We start from the raw sequence: 18,592 nt of genomic DNA on the forward strand, positions 1-18,592 counted from the left end.
GAATGTAGCTCCATGTCATGGAAATAATGGCAAGGCAGAGAATTTAGGCAGGAACTTTTAGCAAGTCAATATAAATTATAATGTTTGTGGCAACCATACAGACTTCAGGAGACAGAGGGCCTGGCCTGTTATGGTCCAGGGGTGACACAAGTTAGACATGACTGAACAACAACTATTTGAAGGGTTAAAGGGTTGATGGGGTTTTCTGACTTGTCCATAAAAAGTACACATACATACAGACAGACAGACATATTCTCCTTCTCCCTCTCCCCTCCTTTTTCCCCTCTCTCTCTCCCTCTCTTTTTCTCCTCCCACCCCCACATGAGTTCTTATACTAGCCAGGTTCTCATACCTCTTTATCAGTATTCACCCTACTCCTTTTGCCCAAAATACCCTCCCCTCCTACTCAAATGCCACTTTCTCCAGGAAGCTTCTCATTATCTCCCAGAATTGGTAGAGACCTTCCCCCTGACATCTCACATTTTGTTCTTGAACACAGTGAGCGACAGTACTCAGAAAAAAATCTAGGTTCCACTATTATCAGACAACAGCTGTATGACACTCAAAAACTCAGTTTATTTATGTATAAAGATATTAATGAGTGCAGTGCACACCTCATAAGGTTTTTATGAGCGTTAAATAAGAATATATGTAAAATATTACGTAAAACCACATTATGGCTCCAAACTCCATTTCTTCTCTGCAATGATCTCCTTCTGGATTAAGGGAAGGACTAAGTCCTTCTGGACTTCCAATCTTGTCCTCTCTAAGTCATATTCTGAACCTAAATACTATCAGGAGGCCCTGTACATCCTGTTAAAAATCCTCTTTTTCCTTAAAGACTCAAATGAGGAGCTAACTATTCTATCATTCCCTTCCTGAGCTCCTTTTCCTCAAATTTCGTATCAAACTTTGTCTGGATCTCTTTTTGTCCTATCACATTGTAATTGTATCATTTTTATTTATGTAATGTCCTCAAGGGTAGGATTTCTATCAATGGTTTCCCACCTTCGAATTCCCAGTGCTTTGGATGGTTCTACATACAGAATAGGCTTAAGAAATAGCTATATAAGCATTACCAAGATATTATACACAATACCAACAAGAATGCTATTGATCAACTATGAAAAACTTGGTGAGATCCAAAGCAATCCCAATAGACTTTGCACAGAAAATGCCATCTGCTTTCAGAAAAAGAACTATGGAGATTGATAGTAAAGCAACACATGGTATGTTCACTTCTTTTTTCCGTTGTTTTTTTCTCTCCCATAGTTTTCCCCTTTTGTTCTGACTTTTCTCCCCCAACATGGATTCTTAAAGCAATATATATTAAAAATAAAATAAATAAATTTAAATGTAAAAAAGAAATGGTTGTATAACTGAATTATTTCAGAAAATCATTAAGCATAAAGTAGTTAAGTAATCACAAGACAACTTGTTGACAAAAATGAATATAAAGCTGAAGATATATCATTAAACTAGGCTTGAATGTAATGGGATAGAGAAACAAAGAACAATTGATAAAAAAGAAAAGAGAAGGAAATCTAGGCAATAATTATTTTGAAAATTCTTAACATTTCCTAAAGCTATCTCCTTTTTGTCTTCATGATGTTAAAGTTAGAAAAATATGACTTTTTATCTGAAAAAAGAAAAGCTAATTCACCATGTAAACTTAAAAATAAGCTCTTTCCCACTTTACCTATCTAATAAACCTGATTTACATTTTCAAAGTGTTTCAATGTTTTTCAGAATTACCTCTAGCCTATTACATTTTAAATCAAACTTTTTCTAAACAAGAATTTCCAAATATGCTCAACTTTCTGCTTTGTTATGGCAGTCAATTTAATATAACATAATGAAAGCTACACTAAAAGTCAGAATGAGAAGATGGTCCCTTACCTCTAATTCTGTTACTAACTAGCTATAAAATCTTCAGCAAATCACTTTTCCACACTCCATATCCTTGGCTCACAATCTCCCCTTTTCTAAGACAGTCATTAGTCTCATAAGACAGACATACCCTAGAGCTATTACCATACACCCATAAGAGATGTGCAAGTGTCACTGGAAAAAATTTCCTGTGTAAGTCTTCAGCAGCAGGTCCCCAATCCCAGTTATCCTCTCATGAGAACAGTAGGTATTCTAGGTAGTGACCAGTAAATATGATTTCCATTTAACCTATTTTTGTTTAGGGTGGTACAGAATGAGTCACACAAGATGAGCAAGCAAGTATGGCTGGTTTTATGTGCTACATTTTCAGATCTCATTACATCGCTTCTTTTTCAGTTACTGTCAAGGGCACCACCTTCCTTTCTGTCACCCAGGTTTACAACCTTGATGTCATCTTCACTGTCACAAATTCTCACTCTCCATACCAATCACAGTACATATATATTCAACTGCCAAATCTTGTAATTTTATTTTTTTTTTAACATACAAATGACTGATCTATCCCCTTCACGCTACTTATCCAACCATCACAACTCAGGAACTTAATCATCTCTGGTCTGGAATAATTACAATAATCTCCTAATTGGTCTTCCTGTCTCAAATTTTTCCCCTAAGCCATCTTCCATAGTTGCCAGTGATTTTCCTAGTGTATAGGTCCATCTATGTCACTACTATACTCAAACTCCAGTGGCTTTTAATTTTTAATCTCATCTTCTTTTAGTTTTTATTTTTGTGAAAGTTTTTTAATCATCAGTATAGTTAACATCTACATAGTGTCATTAAATACATATCCGGAGTGCATCCTCAAAAAAAAAAAAAAAAAAAAAGGTTAATGATAGGAATACATCATTTTAAAAAGAGCAATAATCATTGCTCTATGAAACTGATTCACACTAACCAAACTCAAAAGACATGTAAATCTGAATGTACGATTTTACAATAAGGAATATGCCTTTCCAGTATATACATACTAATGACTACTATCCAGCCACTCTATCCCCAATATCAGGGCACCTGAGAAGCCAAATTGCTAATCATAGGGGTTACTTGGGAAACAACATGTTAGTGGACCAAGCAGTAAGTAAAATGTGAATCAAGAACACTTGAGTTCAAATTCCAACATGACCCTGGACAAGTCATTTAACCTCTCAAACACTTTCTTCACCTGAAAACAGGAAAAGGAAGAAGGGGAAGGAAAAGAAAAGAAGGAAAAAGAGGAAAAGAGGAAGAGAATGACAAGGAAAAAAAGAGGAAGAAGAAGAAAGAAGAGGGGAAAGAGAGGGAAGAAAACAACAATGATGATGACAACCTTCAAAACATGCTATCTACATTATTGCTGAACGTGGAATTAAAACAAGGAAAACTGGATTGTCTCAATATTTCATGCATGTTATGTGTGAGCCTGAAGAAGTATTCTTCCTCTTTTGCATAGTATACCTTTCTAGTGACACAAATTTTATCTATCTATATTATGGATTCAGTGACTAAAGATATGTCTCTATAATTTTTATCCTCCAAAGTTAGGTGACAAAAATCTTTCTAAAATTTCTTTAAAAAATCCACTAGCCATCTATCAATAGTCACCTTAAACTTTAGAGCGAGATAACAGTCTTAAGTAAAAAATCTGCTTACATACTATCTCCCAGTGTGGGCTATTCTTAAACAATTTATTTATTTTATGTTCTCCATTTCAAAAAATGCCTTTTTAAAAAACTTGTCCCAAATTCTGGGCAATGCATGCTACTTTTAGTCTTCAACACACTAACTAAAACTTTACCTCTGCATTTTTAATAGTCTTTTAATACAAATCTGGCCCATCAAGTTATTCAAATAAATGTATATTAAAGATAACAAAAATGCCCATTGTTTCTAGAAATTTTCACTGAAGCATATATATATATATATATATATATATATATATATATATATATATATATTCATAGGCATGTAAAAATGATTATTTTCTCTTAGGAACAGGAGTCCTCCTAGTCTCCAAAAGCCAATGAAACAGAGTTTGAAAAAGTCTCCAACTGCACTGATGCTATTTTAAATGAGTTAATAATGAACCCAACCATTAAGTAATTGTAATATCCAATTTTGGTTCAAGAGAAAAATGAATACTCCCTCCCTTTCAGCAGACAAATGGAAAACTTAAAGGAGAAGAATGTGGCATACTATCAGAAAAAAAAATCATCTTCTCTGCTGGCTTTGTTTAACTATTTTTTCTCTGTTTACAAGGAAAAGGTCACTGGGCAGAGGAAGGAGACTATCCGGAAATGACTGAGATGAACAAAGAAAAAAGTCCAATAAAAAATGCTAATCATTTAATAATAGCATCCAGGAACCTAAGAAGACAACAAGAAATAGAAAACAGAAGGATCCAGGGTAGTGCAATAGGCTGCTGCAGATAGTGGTTGGCATGCTGACTACCAACCCTAATATTTTTTTCTTTGACAAACATGACACCATTTCCAAATTACAGGTCTAAAATTTGTATTTACTCTTATTATCTCACAGCCTTCACCTCCACCAGGGATACATGGTCTCACTGGTAATGATATTCCTTCACCAAAATCTTCTATCATTTAATACAAACATTCTTATTCCCTGTATCAATTGGATCTTTTAGTGTCATGGACCTATTTGGCTGTCTGATGAAACCTACAGAACCCTTCTCAGGATAATGTTTTAAATGCATTAAATAAAATATATAGGATGATAAAGGAAACCCATTATATTGAAATATAATATAATAGTCTATGGGCCCCAGGTAAAGATTTACCTGGTTGCCCTAATTTAGTTGAAAGTCTTTTTGTATTGCCACAAAAAAAAAAAAAAAAAAAAAAAATCACTAGCCTGAAGCTAATTGGATACTATATCTCTTCCAATTTAGTTAGACAGATTCTTGAATGACAGCAAAGTTGCTATATTGAAAGTCTTTCCAGCTTGATAGGAGCTTAATTCTCTTCTCCCTCTATACCAGAGTTTTTCAAAGGGTGATCCAAAAACAACTAGGAGTCACAGAGATTCTTTCAGGTGATTCTCAAAATCAAAACTATTCTCATAATACTACTAAAGATGTTTTAATTTCTTATATAGTAAAGAGCAATAAAAATAACACTCACAAACAAAAGCTCTTTGGGATCCTCAATAATTTAAAGAGTGCAAATGCCAAAAAGTTTGAGAAACACTGCTCTCTCCATACATCTCTTATCAGTTTCCATGGATTCAATTATGCTCTCTATGCTGGAGATTCTGACCTCCAATTTCACATTTCCAAATGTCTCCTGGATATCTTGAACTAGATATCTCAGAAATACCTTAAACTTGATATGTACAAAGCTAAACTCATCCACATATCCAATCAGTTGTCAAATCCTGTCCATTCTTACTCCATAGGATTTTAGAGATTATGCAGCTCAACTCCATCATTTTACATCTGAAATAACTAAAGCTCAGAGAGGTTATGTGACTTGGCCAAAGTCATATAGCTAGTTAGTATTGGAGACAAGCCTAGAATCATCTAGGTGTCCCAGTTTGCAGTTCGCTGCATATTCCCAGTATATCATGATACCACATACATGCTAATATTTTATAAGATAATAATAATGTCAATAAGACCTGACAAAAACCATAGGGTAAACTATAGTCTAGAGAATATTTGTGAACCATAAATATATAAATTAATATATAAATATGAATACAACTGTGGTGCAATAATAGCTGAAAAAAATTAGGAGGAAGTCTGCTTTAATATGGAAAGTTAAAAGGATTAGAAAGTTTTTAAATTAAAAATTAGAAGGAAAGTACAAAGTAAACTACTAAAGAGTTTGCATGTTTAAATAAACTGTACTAGTTGAGACCTTCTTAGTGTTAGAGATGAGACTTCAGTCGTTCTGGAAGGATAGAATTGACTTTAATTGCAAAGTATATTTCTAAGAACCTAATATTCTTGAAACTTGGATAACAGGAATATCCCAAATATTCTGTTAATTACTTAATGAAGTTATTCATTAACAATATAAGACTTAAAATATGAGTAAACCAGGAGGTGGAAGGCTAGACTTCATTATTGTGTACATAGCATTTTGACTTTTGAGTATGTTAGAGAAATTGTATTATAAATGGACAAAAATCAAAGAGAATCCCAGGATAATAGCAGGTCTTCTGACTTTTTTGGTTCTCATGATTCTAAATAGTTGATATTTTTATCACTTTAATTTGTTAGTATTAAAATTGAATTTTGGAAGTTAAAAAGAAAGATTTCACAATAGGATTAAAGTTGGGGTAATTTTATGGTGAAATAATTGGCTGATTTTAAGGTCATTGTTGAGACTATTGTTAAAGAGAAAATAACTGATGTCTAGGCACTAGACTATCTGGCAGCTAAAAATCTGTATGTGTGAAAGAAGACAGCTGATTCCTTTGACCTTTACCCTCTGTGCAGAAGTGGATTCAGTGTGTGGCAGTGTTATCATTGCATGTACTATAGGCTTTTGCATCTCCAGGGGATCGTGAACTGTATTTGACCCAGAGAACAGCTATAAGTGTTAGTTTTTAATCCATTCTGCTTAGTAGAGTATATGTTTTCTTTTTTCTCAGTCATTGGCTGCAAGGAGGTACTTAATGCCTTTTGAATTTCCTAGTACCTATGAAGCTTTACAAATAGTCTTTTGCAAATTTAGTGTACTGTTATCATGGTTCCCAATTGTTTCTGCTACTAAGCACCTGATTTAGTTTCAGGCTGCCTTTTACTTTTATACTCATTACTTCTCTTCCTCAAGCACTGTGGTCAGTTTTTTGTTGCTTTCAAACTGAACTTTTTTCTTATGGCCCAGTTAATAATATTTCTTTCCTAATGGCACTCTCAAAACTTGGTTGGTTGAAATAAGGGATTTTTTTTTTAAGTAGTAATATTCAGCTATATAATGAAGGGAAACTGTCTTCAGGAAGAATCATTATTCATCATTAAACCAATTGCATTATCAGTTGTTTGCATAATGATTATATTCCAGTTTTAAAGCCCTTCTAACCAGAGTGCATCCAGAATTGTGTTCTATGATGCTTCCTTTGGGGCTTATGACCAGGTCATTTTTTCAGCTGTTGTATGAGGTTGCAGGTATCTTTCCTGTGGTATAACAAAAAGAATCTCTGGATTTGAAGTTAAGGGATCAGGGTTTGAAATCTATTCTGGCTCATACTACCTCTGTGACCTTCCTCAAGTCACATAAATTTTCTGGTTCTTAATTTCTTCTGTAAAATGAAGATGAGGTGTTTTTTTTTTCTAGAAATGAATGTAAAATGTATATGGAGAACACAAATCAGATGCAATATATATAGTCACATTCTTCCAGGCATGCTGAAGAAAATGTGGGTTTATTCCACTCATTTGAAAAGCATTTAATATTATTTCACCCCAAAATCATAACTCTTGCATGGCATATCATCCTTTAATATATTCAGAAAATCAGCATGTAATAGCATGACTGACTCAACAGTATTGTATTATGAACTGATTCACCTGTTTTCTAATGAAGTTGAAAATAATTCTTTGGATTTGAATTTCCAGAATTATGTACAGTGGTGATGAAAACCATATGTTGGAAGCTATGACTTTTCTGTCAAAGGAGAAAGCCAGAAGGAACAGCCTTAATTTTCCTGGGAACCAGCTGCAACAGAATGAATCCTAATCCTGCTCCAGCTGGGACAACGACGGCAGAAGGGTGAAGTCGCTCCTAGTCTAATTATGATACTTCATCTGCTACAAATCCTTTGTGCAATGACTCCACCCAAGAGTAGCCAACATATAAACAACTTTATCAGAACAGAACTCCTGGTCTTTATATTTACCATGTGTTCATTGTTAAAATATTTCAAAATACAGCATAAAAAATGTTATTGTCACATTTTACAATGTCTTGCAAAATCACCTATTTGATCAGAAAATAAAAAACAATGTCAATTATCAGGTTGGTAAATGGAACTTGGTTTGAGTTCTACCAGCCTGACAAGAATTAAGTCAGTTTATGGTTTCTAGAAATTTGACAGAAAAAGAGGAGGGGGAATTCAAAGGATATCAAGAGTATTCTCACAAATTCAAGTAGTATAAATATTGAAAGAATAATATTTTCCTGATTTGTAGATCTGTACCTATGATTTATTTATTCTCCTGAAATCATGAAAAGCTGGATGGGCCAAATGAAAATCAAATGGCAAACCTGGTGAAAAATTCACTATCTGGTATTTTAGTTTTCTATTCATTTTTTCATGAGAATTTGTCATGAAAAACAAAAAATATATTAAGACAGACAGTTATTTATATTCCTTCAATCAATATGTGGAGAAAGTTTTCTGCATTTTTCTCTCTATAATCTGTTAATGTTTTAAGGAGAAAGAAGAGAAGATAGTGCAAGCTAGAATGGATGGCTAAAATAACTGGTATGAAAAGTTCCAAAATGGCATTACATTAGCACATGGTACTTGTGAAGCAGTACAAAGGCAAGAAATGCCAAGGTAATGAATTTAAATCCTCACCTGGAGCCGCTGATGAGAGGCAGCATGGCATAGTAGATTAGGGATTGGCCCTGGAGTCAGGAAGACATGGGTTCAAATCCTGCCTCAAACATTTACTATGAACCCGGATAAGTCACTTAACCTCTCTGTGCCTCAGTTTCCTCATCTGTAAAAAAAGGGAATTGGATCTGATGATCTCTAAGGTCCCTTCCAAGTCTAAATCCATACTCTTACGATTCTATGAAATAGTCACCATGATGGAGAAAAGATGATGATAGTGTATGTGTATACATACTGGAGACATGAATATCTATAGACAGTCTTTAAGTAGATGACTGGAATGGTAGAAATATCATGATATATGATTGACTAAAAACACTAAGACACGGAAAGATAGGTCTTAAACTATTTGCAAAGCTGGCAAAAGAGATTACAACCATGCTTAAGAAAAAGGTAATTTAAATCAGATATAATATCTCCAGCTGATGAAAACATATTCTAGCTCTTTAGATTTTAATGGATAGTTATTTAAGGAAACTCAAATTCTAGTTTATTCCTTTGTGTTTCATTCATGGTGAAGATTGTTAATAACAAATTTTTAATAGCAGGCCAACTTCCTCCCTGTAAGCAGCACAATCTTCATTTACTTCCCCCAATCATCAAGCGAAATAAAAAGAATATAAAACATGTAATAGTAATGCTATAAAAATATAGTCCTAAGGATAAATCAACTAGAAAACCAAAATAATTCCAAAGTCTAAATTAACTATGTCACTATTTCCCTGCTGCTGTGAATCACGAAGATCAATGATAAATGGTTAAGGAAAGTTTCACTACATGGAATTTAGGAGCACATTGACACAGTCTTCTTCATTTTCAGCATAACAATTCAGTGACCTACAAAGCATAAGAATTAAAATCTGTAATTTTAAAAGGTAGCATGGCAATTTATTTCTACTATACAGCATATTTGCTCTACTAACCAATTATAAAACTGTATAAAAACATGTCTCTTCACTTGTAACTACTGTGTCATTTCATATAATTTGTTGACTATTCTGAACATATTTGATAAAACAAGAATTCAACATAACACCAAACAATCATTTTGCCAAGCTGCCATCCAGAGAAAAACACATCTCTCAATCCAAAAACAGCTACTATTTAGCCTCTTCTACTAGTCATTGTGATAAAATATCAGAAAAAAAAAAAGCAATTTAGATAGACTTATGTGTATTTTTCTTACCTAAGATATGATTTTATAATGGATCATGAGAAATAAATTTACTATAAAGCCTGTAATAAAACACCCTGCTTTTAAAAATAACAAAAATCTTATCAATTTCTTCAGGTTTAATAACCTTCAATTATCATTCTTAATTGTTAGTATGCTAGAGGTCAAATCTCATTGTGACAAACGTGACTATCAAAATCTGAGGCCTAAAACCCAGTCAATGGCCAACTTATTTCAAGTAAGTCAATACAACAAAATGACACTACTTGGACAGCCTACAGAAGTCATTCGACAGGTGTATGAATTGCACTTGATTATGAATTATCTTTTTGCTAAAAATCAAATAGAAAACTAATCCAATCAACACTTTATTCAGAGACATCTCTGTCCCCATTCTCTTTTCAAACTGAAAAATTAAAAAAACTAAAATTTTATTCCAAAGAATTCATCTATAAACTAACTTTACAATATTCCACAGTGGAAATATTATTGGTCTTAACAGTCAGAAGATAAGAGGTCAAGTCCCGATTCTGATTGATACGAAATAACTTCTGGCACGTCAAATGACCTGTTCTGTCTGCCTCAGTTTCTGTATCTGTAAAGTAGAAATAACTATACTTGGAATAGGCACATGTTTATTATAAACAAAATACTTTGTGTATGCTCTAGAGAAATGTATGCTCTATAGAAATAAGCAATGTATTCCATAATTTGGTCCACTTTAATAAAAAAGTCAAAGATTTCTGGAGTAAATAAAATGCAGAAACATTTTATCTTACTGTTTTTAGTTTATTGCATTTTAAAAGTCACTACAGTTTTATGATGGAGAAAAAATAGGTATGTGCCATTTAATCATCTCTTACCACATTTTCTATGTGGAAGATAGGAGAGCAAAGCAAAGGAAAGTAAATTTTAAATCAAATCCACTCAAGATGGGTGTGATAACTTTTGCCTGTAATCCCCACTACTTAAGTGAAGCTGAGACTGGTAAATCACTTGAATTTTCTAGGGTAGACTTAGACTGCTAGATGCAGGAGGGCTCAAGCCCTCTTTTACATTGTGTCTTTAGTAAATCAAAATTTAGTTAATACTGAACAGACTGCCTAAGGTAAGGAAAACCAAACCAGCTCAGAAAAACCAAGTAGATTAAAGTTCCCCAATATATCAGCATCAGAATGCCTATTCCTGTAATTCCCAACTAGTGAAATTCTCCTCCCAAAAAATGAAGTCCATTCAGTATCCCATAATATTAAAGACAACTAATAATCATGATCAACAGGAATAAGGTAGGCAACTATTCATTTCTCAGTAGTATAGAGTCCAAATTTTTTTTATCATTCTAGCTAATTATTATTATCATTATTTTTGATAAAGGGGAAAAAACATTCTATTTGATATTGTGCTCAAGTTATACTGTGGAAAGACTTTATTTCACAATTAAAATCACAAAAATCTGTCAACCTTTTAATTTTCACATCTTTGAACTAAAGCAAAGATGTATTTTTACTGCTGCACTATAAATTTCAGGTAAATTTATATTCCTAGAAAATTCTTAAAACCAACTCTAAATAGTAAAAGATCAGGCCCATATCTAAAGATTTTGGTGGTTTAGATGGAGAACAATGAAAAATACTAACAGACAAGGTAACCAACTGCCTGTAAGAAAATCAAGTCAAGTAAATGTGTGGTATTTGCAATTTTATGCCCCTTTCAATGTTCATTTTTAAATTTCTAAGATGATGGATTTTTCTTAGTAAAGCCAAAGAAATCTGGGATCATAGGATTTTAGCAATGGAAAGACTTGGAGATGATTCCAGTCCAACTCATTTTAAAGATAAGGAAACGAAAACTCAGAAATGTTAAGTATAAAGGCAAAAATAACTCATATGAAAATATGTTAAAAAAAAAAAAAAAGAATGTACATGGATAACATGTATATATGTATATACACAAAGTACTATGAAAAAAATTTAAAATAAAAATAAAGGCAACATAATGAAGAAAATCAAGCACTGGATATACAAGGTGACTTGAGTTTTCAACATTAAAAATAACTTTGTGGTCATGTATAGGCAAGTTATTTAGCTTTTCTAAGCCTCATCTTCCTCATCAAGATGATAAAACTTATATGCCATCTACCTCTCAGAAAGGGAAAGAATTGTAAAACTTGAAGTACTATTAAAAATATATACATGAATTGAAATACCAAAAGTAACTCAGATGAGACACTGAGCCAGGAGTAGAAATCAAGTTTGCTGATTTCAAATGTATTAATACTCTTTCTTGTACACCACACACTTGGACAAAATTTCACTCCTAGTCTCCTCCATGCATATTAGTAATTTTATTTATAAAGTGAGTACTCTATAAATACAGAAGACAAAAAGAAATTTGATTGTTTATCTTAAGTATACATTGTTTAGGAGAATGTGCCTTTTTAATAATAGAAGATGAACTTGTTCAAGAAAAAGAGAACTAGGGGGCAGCTAAGCAGCACAGTGGATAGAATACCAGCCCTTAAAGGAGGACCTGAGTTCAAATGTGGATCTGACACCTAACACTTCCTAGCTGTGTGACCCTGGGCAAGTCATTTAACCCCAATTGCTTCAACAACAAAAAAAGAAAGAAAGAAACAAAAAGAGAAACAAAAACAACCTAAAGGCCAAACAATCTAGGTTCTCCACAATAAGAAAAAAAAATTGGGTATCAAATAAAGGTCTTTTACTAAAATCATGTTTTCCAAATCCCCCAAATTTAACGCTGTAAAAAACAATCCCCCCCAAAAAAAACCTATTGTGCAAAAATGATCTTCAAAGGAAGATGTTCAAATATAAAATTTCATGAAGATTAAACATAACCCTAATTTTGCAACTTAATACAGAAAAAGAAAGGAAAAGAAAATATAAATGGCTTATCAAAGGGATGGATTTACCAGTTTACAGGTAAGTTATCAGTTAATATTATCCTGTAGTAAGGAGTACACAGAATAACTATGAACTTATCATGTATTATCAATCTCAAAAGCTGGTTCAGAAGATTTCTTCCTAAAATATATACATCACTCTTTAACTGTCAAACAAGTTCTTATTTATTTATCAACATGATTTTAAAAGCCCTGAATTCTAAAAATTACTTAAAATAAGAAATTTTTCTCAACAGTGACCTTTCAGGGGAAAAAAAATTATTCTGCTGCCCAGAAATTACACATTCAATTTAAATACTCTCTGTTAACCCAAACAGCTTAATACATTTCAAATTATTAGCAGAATTTTTAGATATTACTCTTATATGGAATAGAAAAAAAGGTTATTCTGCATAACTATCAGGAAGACTGGAATGATTCTTGTGTTTAACTTTATTATCCCATACTATTCTCTAGTTGATATAATGTAGTATTATTCCAGAGAAGGCAGCACCTTGTTTTTAACTCCAACCATTGCCCATTTATGCTTTTCTTTTTCCATACCATAAAATAATTTTTTAGAGTTCACTGTTTGGTTCTTAAGAGAGCCCCAAACAGTTTTGTAAAACAGTACTTCAAAAAAGAAGAAAAACAGATACAATAATAGGAGAAAAAGTGGGAAAATGGATCTGCTGAGGGGAAGAAGGGGACCCAGTCTCTACAGTACTTTGCATTATGTTTTAGAATGAAACTTTAAGAAAATTTTATTCAAGAAATTCATTATCAAAAATATGAGGATGTTTCCCAAGTACTACCTTATGTCAAAGATATCTTTAATCAAAATTTCTTAGATAGCCCATCCCATGATTAGTTTTTCAGTGACCTGCATGCATATACAAAAACCTACCTGACTTGGAACATTTTTTTCATGTCCAAACTCTTATCAACTCAGAATTTAATATGTTAAAGTGATATGAAAAAGCACTAACACGTCTTGCTCAACCACATGAATATAAATCTTACATACCAAGTTAACAGAGCCATATCTCATATTTGTATAGCACTTTTAAGATTTACAAAACAATTGCTTAGCAACAACCCTATGACGTAGGTAGTAGTACAAGAATTATCATTTCCATTTTACAACTGAAGAAAATCTGGCTCAGAAAACTTAAGTGACTTGATTAAGGTTCTTCAGCCAAAAAAGATAAGAGCCAGAAATCAAAGCCACGTCCTGTGAGATTTTAAATGCTCTCTCAGCAATACAATGATTTAAGAGAAAGGCACTCAAATCACATAAACTTAAGTTGATGGAACATTTCCCTTGAGAAGAGCACTCCAGATAATTTAATTCAATAGACAATTATTAAGAGTTTCCCACCACATGGAAGGAAGTATATGAGGAACTGGGAATACAAGGATGAAAAAATGACAGTCCCTGCCCTCAAGAATCATACAGTCTTCAATAATGAACTTTTAAAGTTTTTTATTTTGCATGTAGGTAGTCCTGCTGGTTCCTAGAATTTGGGACGAATTCAGGATTTTGGAGGCTTCATCCTGAGCAAGTTACAAAAATAAATCTCTAAGAATTTTGATCCTATCAACATCTTGGTTGTTGCAGTTTCTTCATCTATGAAATACCTAGAGAAGGATGTAGTGGAATGAGTAAAATAATAAAACAAAACTGGTGTCTGGTCCCAATTTTGTTCCTAGTTAACTAAGGGCTAAGGGACACAGTTCCTCAACTAAAAAATAAGGAAGTTGAATTAGATAATCTGTATAGTCTCTTCTAGCTTTATTTAACCTTTGGATTACAAATCTTCATTCATAGGATAAACACCATTTAATCTACATTAACTAGTTGCTTATATTAACAAAATAAATCATATTTAAACATAGAATGAAAAATTAACATGGACAAACTACAGATTACATATCAATTACTTCACTCAACAAAAATAGTAGTATTCAAAATTTCCTTCATCTAAATTTTGCCTTCAATTCTCAAGTCTGACTATGCTTCTTACAGGTAAAGTTCTTGAAATATGGAATCAAATATTTCAATTCTTTGCTCACCTTGAATTTTTACCACATGTTCAACATGTGTTCAAATGATGAATAATATTATGACTAGGATACTTAGTATTTTTATATTTGACTGAACTAGATTAATTTTTGAGGCTAATTTCAGTAAAAAAAAAAATAATGAATAAAACAAAATAATGAGACAAAAATAATGGTGCCACTTCTATATAGGATTAAATGGAAATTTTTAAAATAAATTCTGCTTAATCAACAAAAGAACCTTTCAATAGCTTTTTAAAAGTCTGCATATGGTGGGCCATAATACCTGGCATGAATTTAGGTCAAATTTAGATATTTTTCTACTTTTTGTTTTTAACTTAATGATCTTAGAAGTAGTATCCAAGATTTTAAGTAAAAGAGAAACTTACAATCCTAATATACTAATTTTATACTAATCTTTGTTATGTGGGAATTCTAAAAGCCAATTTCAGTTTGTGAAGCTATTAATAAAATAAATAAAACACACATAGTTGAGGAAACAAATTCAAATCACCCCTACATTGTTATCCTTGAAATTTTCACAAATATAATTTACCCAAAGAAGATATATTTTCAGTTACTCTAATGTAAAATGCAAAGTCTATGCTAAAAAACAAACAAACAAAAAAAAAAAAAAATACATTTCCACTGCAACTCAAAATCACTAAAATGTTTAACTATTTCATATGCTAAAAATCCATTAAATCAGGATAAGGAAAACATACTAAAACAGCAAGACAGTCCATGATAAAGGGACCAGAACACTTACAAAGATGTGACACTGAAAACTGTCATGTGACTAAAAGGCAAATTTCATTAGATACTACTCTTTGCCATGAAAGTCAATCACAATTTCAGTATAAACATGACACTCAACATAGGATTCAAATTTGGAATTCCTTTACTCTCTGGTATCCAATGATCAGCAGGTCATCTTCCATATCAAAATAGATCCGAAGTACTACTTGTCAGAAGTTTTAAAGTTTTGTTCCTTTTTAATGACACGCTAAATATCCTGAAAAATATGCATTTTAGGCAGAATCGTATTATCATCATTATTCCCCAACTGAAGCATAAAATGAAGTATTTCCAAATATGAGAAAATAAATTATTATCTATTAATGATCTCATACTAAACTTACCCAAAAGAAATAAAACACAGCATTAATAACTGCAAAAAAAGATCCCAAATCCCAATGTTGCACAAAAACACACTAGGCCAGTTATGGTGTTATTTGCATCTTCTTATTTTACCCTCTATAAAAGAATGCTAAGGCACATGACACTTACCTTATCCTTTTCATGAGGAAGGAGAGACACAGGAGGTAGACAGGAAAGAGACTCACAACTCTCTTTCCCATCCACATTGGCCGCTTTAGTGTTGAGCCGATAAAGAGGTCCATCTTTAAGTAGTCTGCCGTGGCCAACGGCACGTTTGACAGCCAATCGTAACTGCTGGTGAAAGACAGAGGCAGCACTGCCCCCAAACAATGCAGACACATCTTTCTGACCTTTCAAAAAACGTTCAATGTTCTTCAAGGTTGAACCGCTGGATTCGGCCAAGCCTTCAACTGCCCGTTTGATAAGTTTATTCCAATCCACATTTTGTTTGCCATCCAACTTTCCAAGGTTCCGAGGTTTAGGAAGTGCTATTCGCCCAGGATTATCAGGATCTTTGTAGGAATTGAGTCCTTTATTTGAGACTTTTAAAATTGTTCCATCTTTAACACTCAACTCCAATTGCTCTAAAACAGTTTTCCGGTCCAAGCCATGGGACGAAGACACGGCATTGCATATCCTCTCTTCTGAAGGACGCTGTTTTTGCTTCTTCACTTTTTTGATCGCCTCCAAAATCCACTCCGTATACAGCGGGTTAGCGAGTTTTACCATGGTGAAGAATTCTGTATATCCATAGAGTCGTTATCCCTTATCCTGATGCTGAATATGTTTCACACCATGGAAAAAAAGATTCTCGGAGGCTGGGAACCAGTTAACCATAGCATACAGTTTTCTGGCCTGAATCCCTCCTCCTTTCAGAAACAAGAACACTTTTCCGCTTCTAATTTAAAAACCAAACCAATGTAATGTTTGAAATGTCTGCATATTTCCCAATAGATTCCTAAAGAGCACTGCAGAGATAGGGTTTTCCTCAAAAGGTGCACAGAAATCAGATCATCTCACAGCTCCTTTTGATGTCCAGACTCACATGAGAAAAATGTGTACCTTACACCTGAAAGAAAATCAAAACGTCAGTTTCATGTCAATCTGCCCCAAAATATACACATATATCTAAACATAGAGATATAGATAATTTAATAAGCACTTATGTGTCTAACCCAGTGTTGATACCTTATAAAGAAGATGTTTCCAGTAAAAATGTTCCAAATCAGTCCTAAACACCAACAAAAAGGTAATAACAGTTTGAAAACAATCAATGAATTCAGAATTCCGTGAAGGGTGCCAGCTAAGCTATCTTCTACAACCCTTGCTCACCAGTCTGTGAATTGCAACTGAGCTGCTCCTTGATATCTTCCCCCAAGAAAACATTCGATACTTCAGCAAATGGACAGATTTAGTGGAAAGAATCCTGCAATGAAATCAACAGTGAATCTTCCATCTCCAAAAGAATTCCAGAATTTTTAGACTGGTCATATCACTCAATTAATATAAAATCAAACTTTAAAAACCTTATTACTTCACATATTAAAAAAAAAGGAAACACAATTTACGTGTAAATTCAAATCTTGTTTCAAGTACGTTACTATTATGAGTCCTAAATGGAAGCAACAAAATATACTAGACAACTCAAATAAAGTAATAAAAGCCAAAACAAAAAAGTTATTTTGTTGTTTTATTTTACTATTTTTGGATGCTTAAAATACTTTGCAAGCAATAATTTAATTTATCCTGAACTTCTATAAAAACTCACACACTATGAACCATCAGCTAAACATGACCCACTAGTTATCAAAAGGAAAATATTAGCATCTAGTTTGCAAATAAAATTCAGAGGTTTTAAAGGACTTGTCCAGGATCAAAGAAATAGCAGTGATAAGACTAGCAAATCACCTCCATGTCAACTGTAGAGCACAGAAAAAAATTTAATGACTGGTTTTAACATATAATAAAGGAGGGAGAAGTCACACAAATATGACCTCAAGATTCTCAGGCTGTTGTCCAGACAGAAACATGTCCTTAACTAACAGATTAAAAACATGCCAAAACTGCCTCTAGTGAGTCAAATTTTGTTATTCTTTTCTTGCTAACATTTTGAAAATGGTAAATAATAATAATACATTTCAAATCTAAGTTGACATCACCTAAAAAGTGTTTTACTTAAAGCTGATACTTAAACTAGTATTACTTTAACGTCTCATCAAGCACTTATAAATGACACTGTAAATATAAACAGAAAAAAAAGGATCTTCAGCAACTATTCTTAATTAAGACATTAAAGTTAAAAGGAGACAAATGATTACCTCCAAAAGACAAAGTAATGACATACAAGTAAGTAGAAAAAGTATTTAGTTCTCCTGAACCTAACAAGATTTTTTTTTTCCTCAAAGATAGATGCTTGTCATTTCGGTAAGGGAAAAAATTTTTTTTAAACTGGATCAATTCAGTAAATTTGATTATGTATATGTTAGAATTAGCATAACGATGCTTCAGACTGATTTTAAGAAACTGGGATTTGCCTGCTAATGAACCATTCAGGTAAGCCAATGAGTGACAACTCCTCAATCTTCCAACAAGGGTTTTCCTTCGCTCCCATGCCTTCTGGATGCAGCGTCTCAAAACTTGATGCCCGTACATCTGAAAGTGTAGCACTTTACCTGGAAGAGCATCATCACTCGCAGTCCCTCCCCCTCACCCCCACTTTTTAAAGAAAGAGGGACGACAACTTTACAAACTTTAAAAGGCAAGCCCCG

At 33.1% G+C, this 18,592-nt stretch overlaps 1 protein-coding gene across 4 annotated transcripts in view; it reads right to left on the bottom strand.

Moving 5' to 3' along the window:
- The window catches only part of KAT6A (lysine acetyltransferase 6A), a 146,863-nt gene that overhangs the window by 127,264 nt on the left and 1,007 nt on the right, over positions 1-18,592 (bottom strand). For 2 of the 4 annotated variants that reach the window (XM_074287347.1, XM_074287350.1), the window contains exon 2: positions 15,954-16,893. In XM_074287347.1, coding sequence (XP_074143448.1) covers positions 15,954-16,553 — 600 coding nt within the window. In that variant the 5' untranslated portion in view covers positions 16,554-16,893. Of the gene's footprint in view, positions 1-15,953; positions 16,894-17,012; positions 17,056-17,156; positions 17,251-18,592 lie in introns of all 4 variants that reach the window. The other 2 variants (XM_074287349.1, XM_074287348.1) reach the window with 2 other exon arrangements.

Source organism: Sminthopsis crassicaudata, chromosome 2 (assembly GCF_048593235.1).
Source record: "Sminthopsis crassicaudata isolate SCR6 chromosome 2, ASM4859323v1, whole genome shotgun sequence".
NCBI classification, from domain to species: Eukaryota; Metazoa; Chordata; class Mammalia; order Dasyuromorphia; family Dasyuridae; genus Sminthopsis; species Sminthopsis crassicaudata.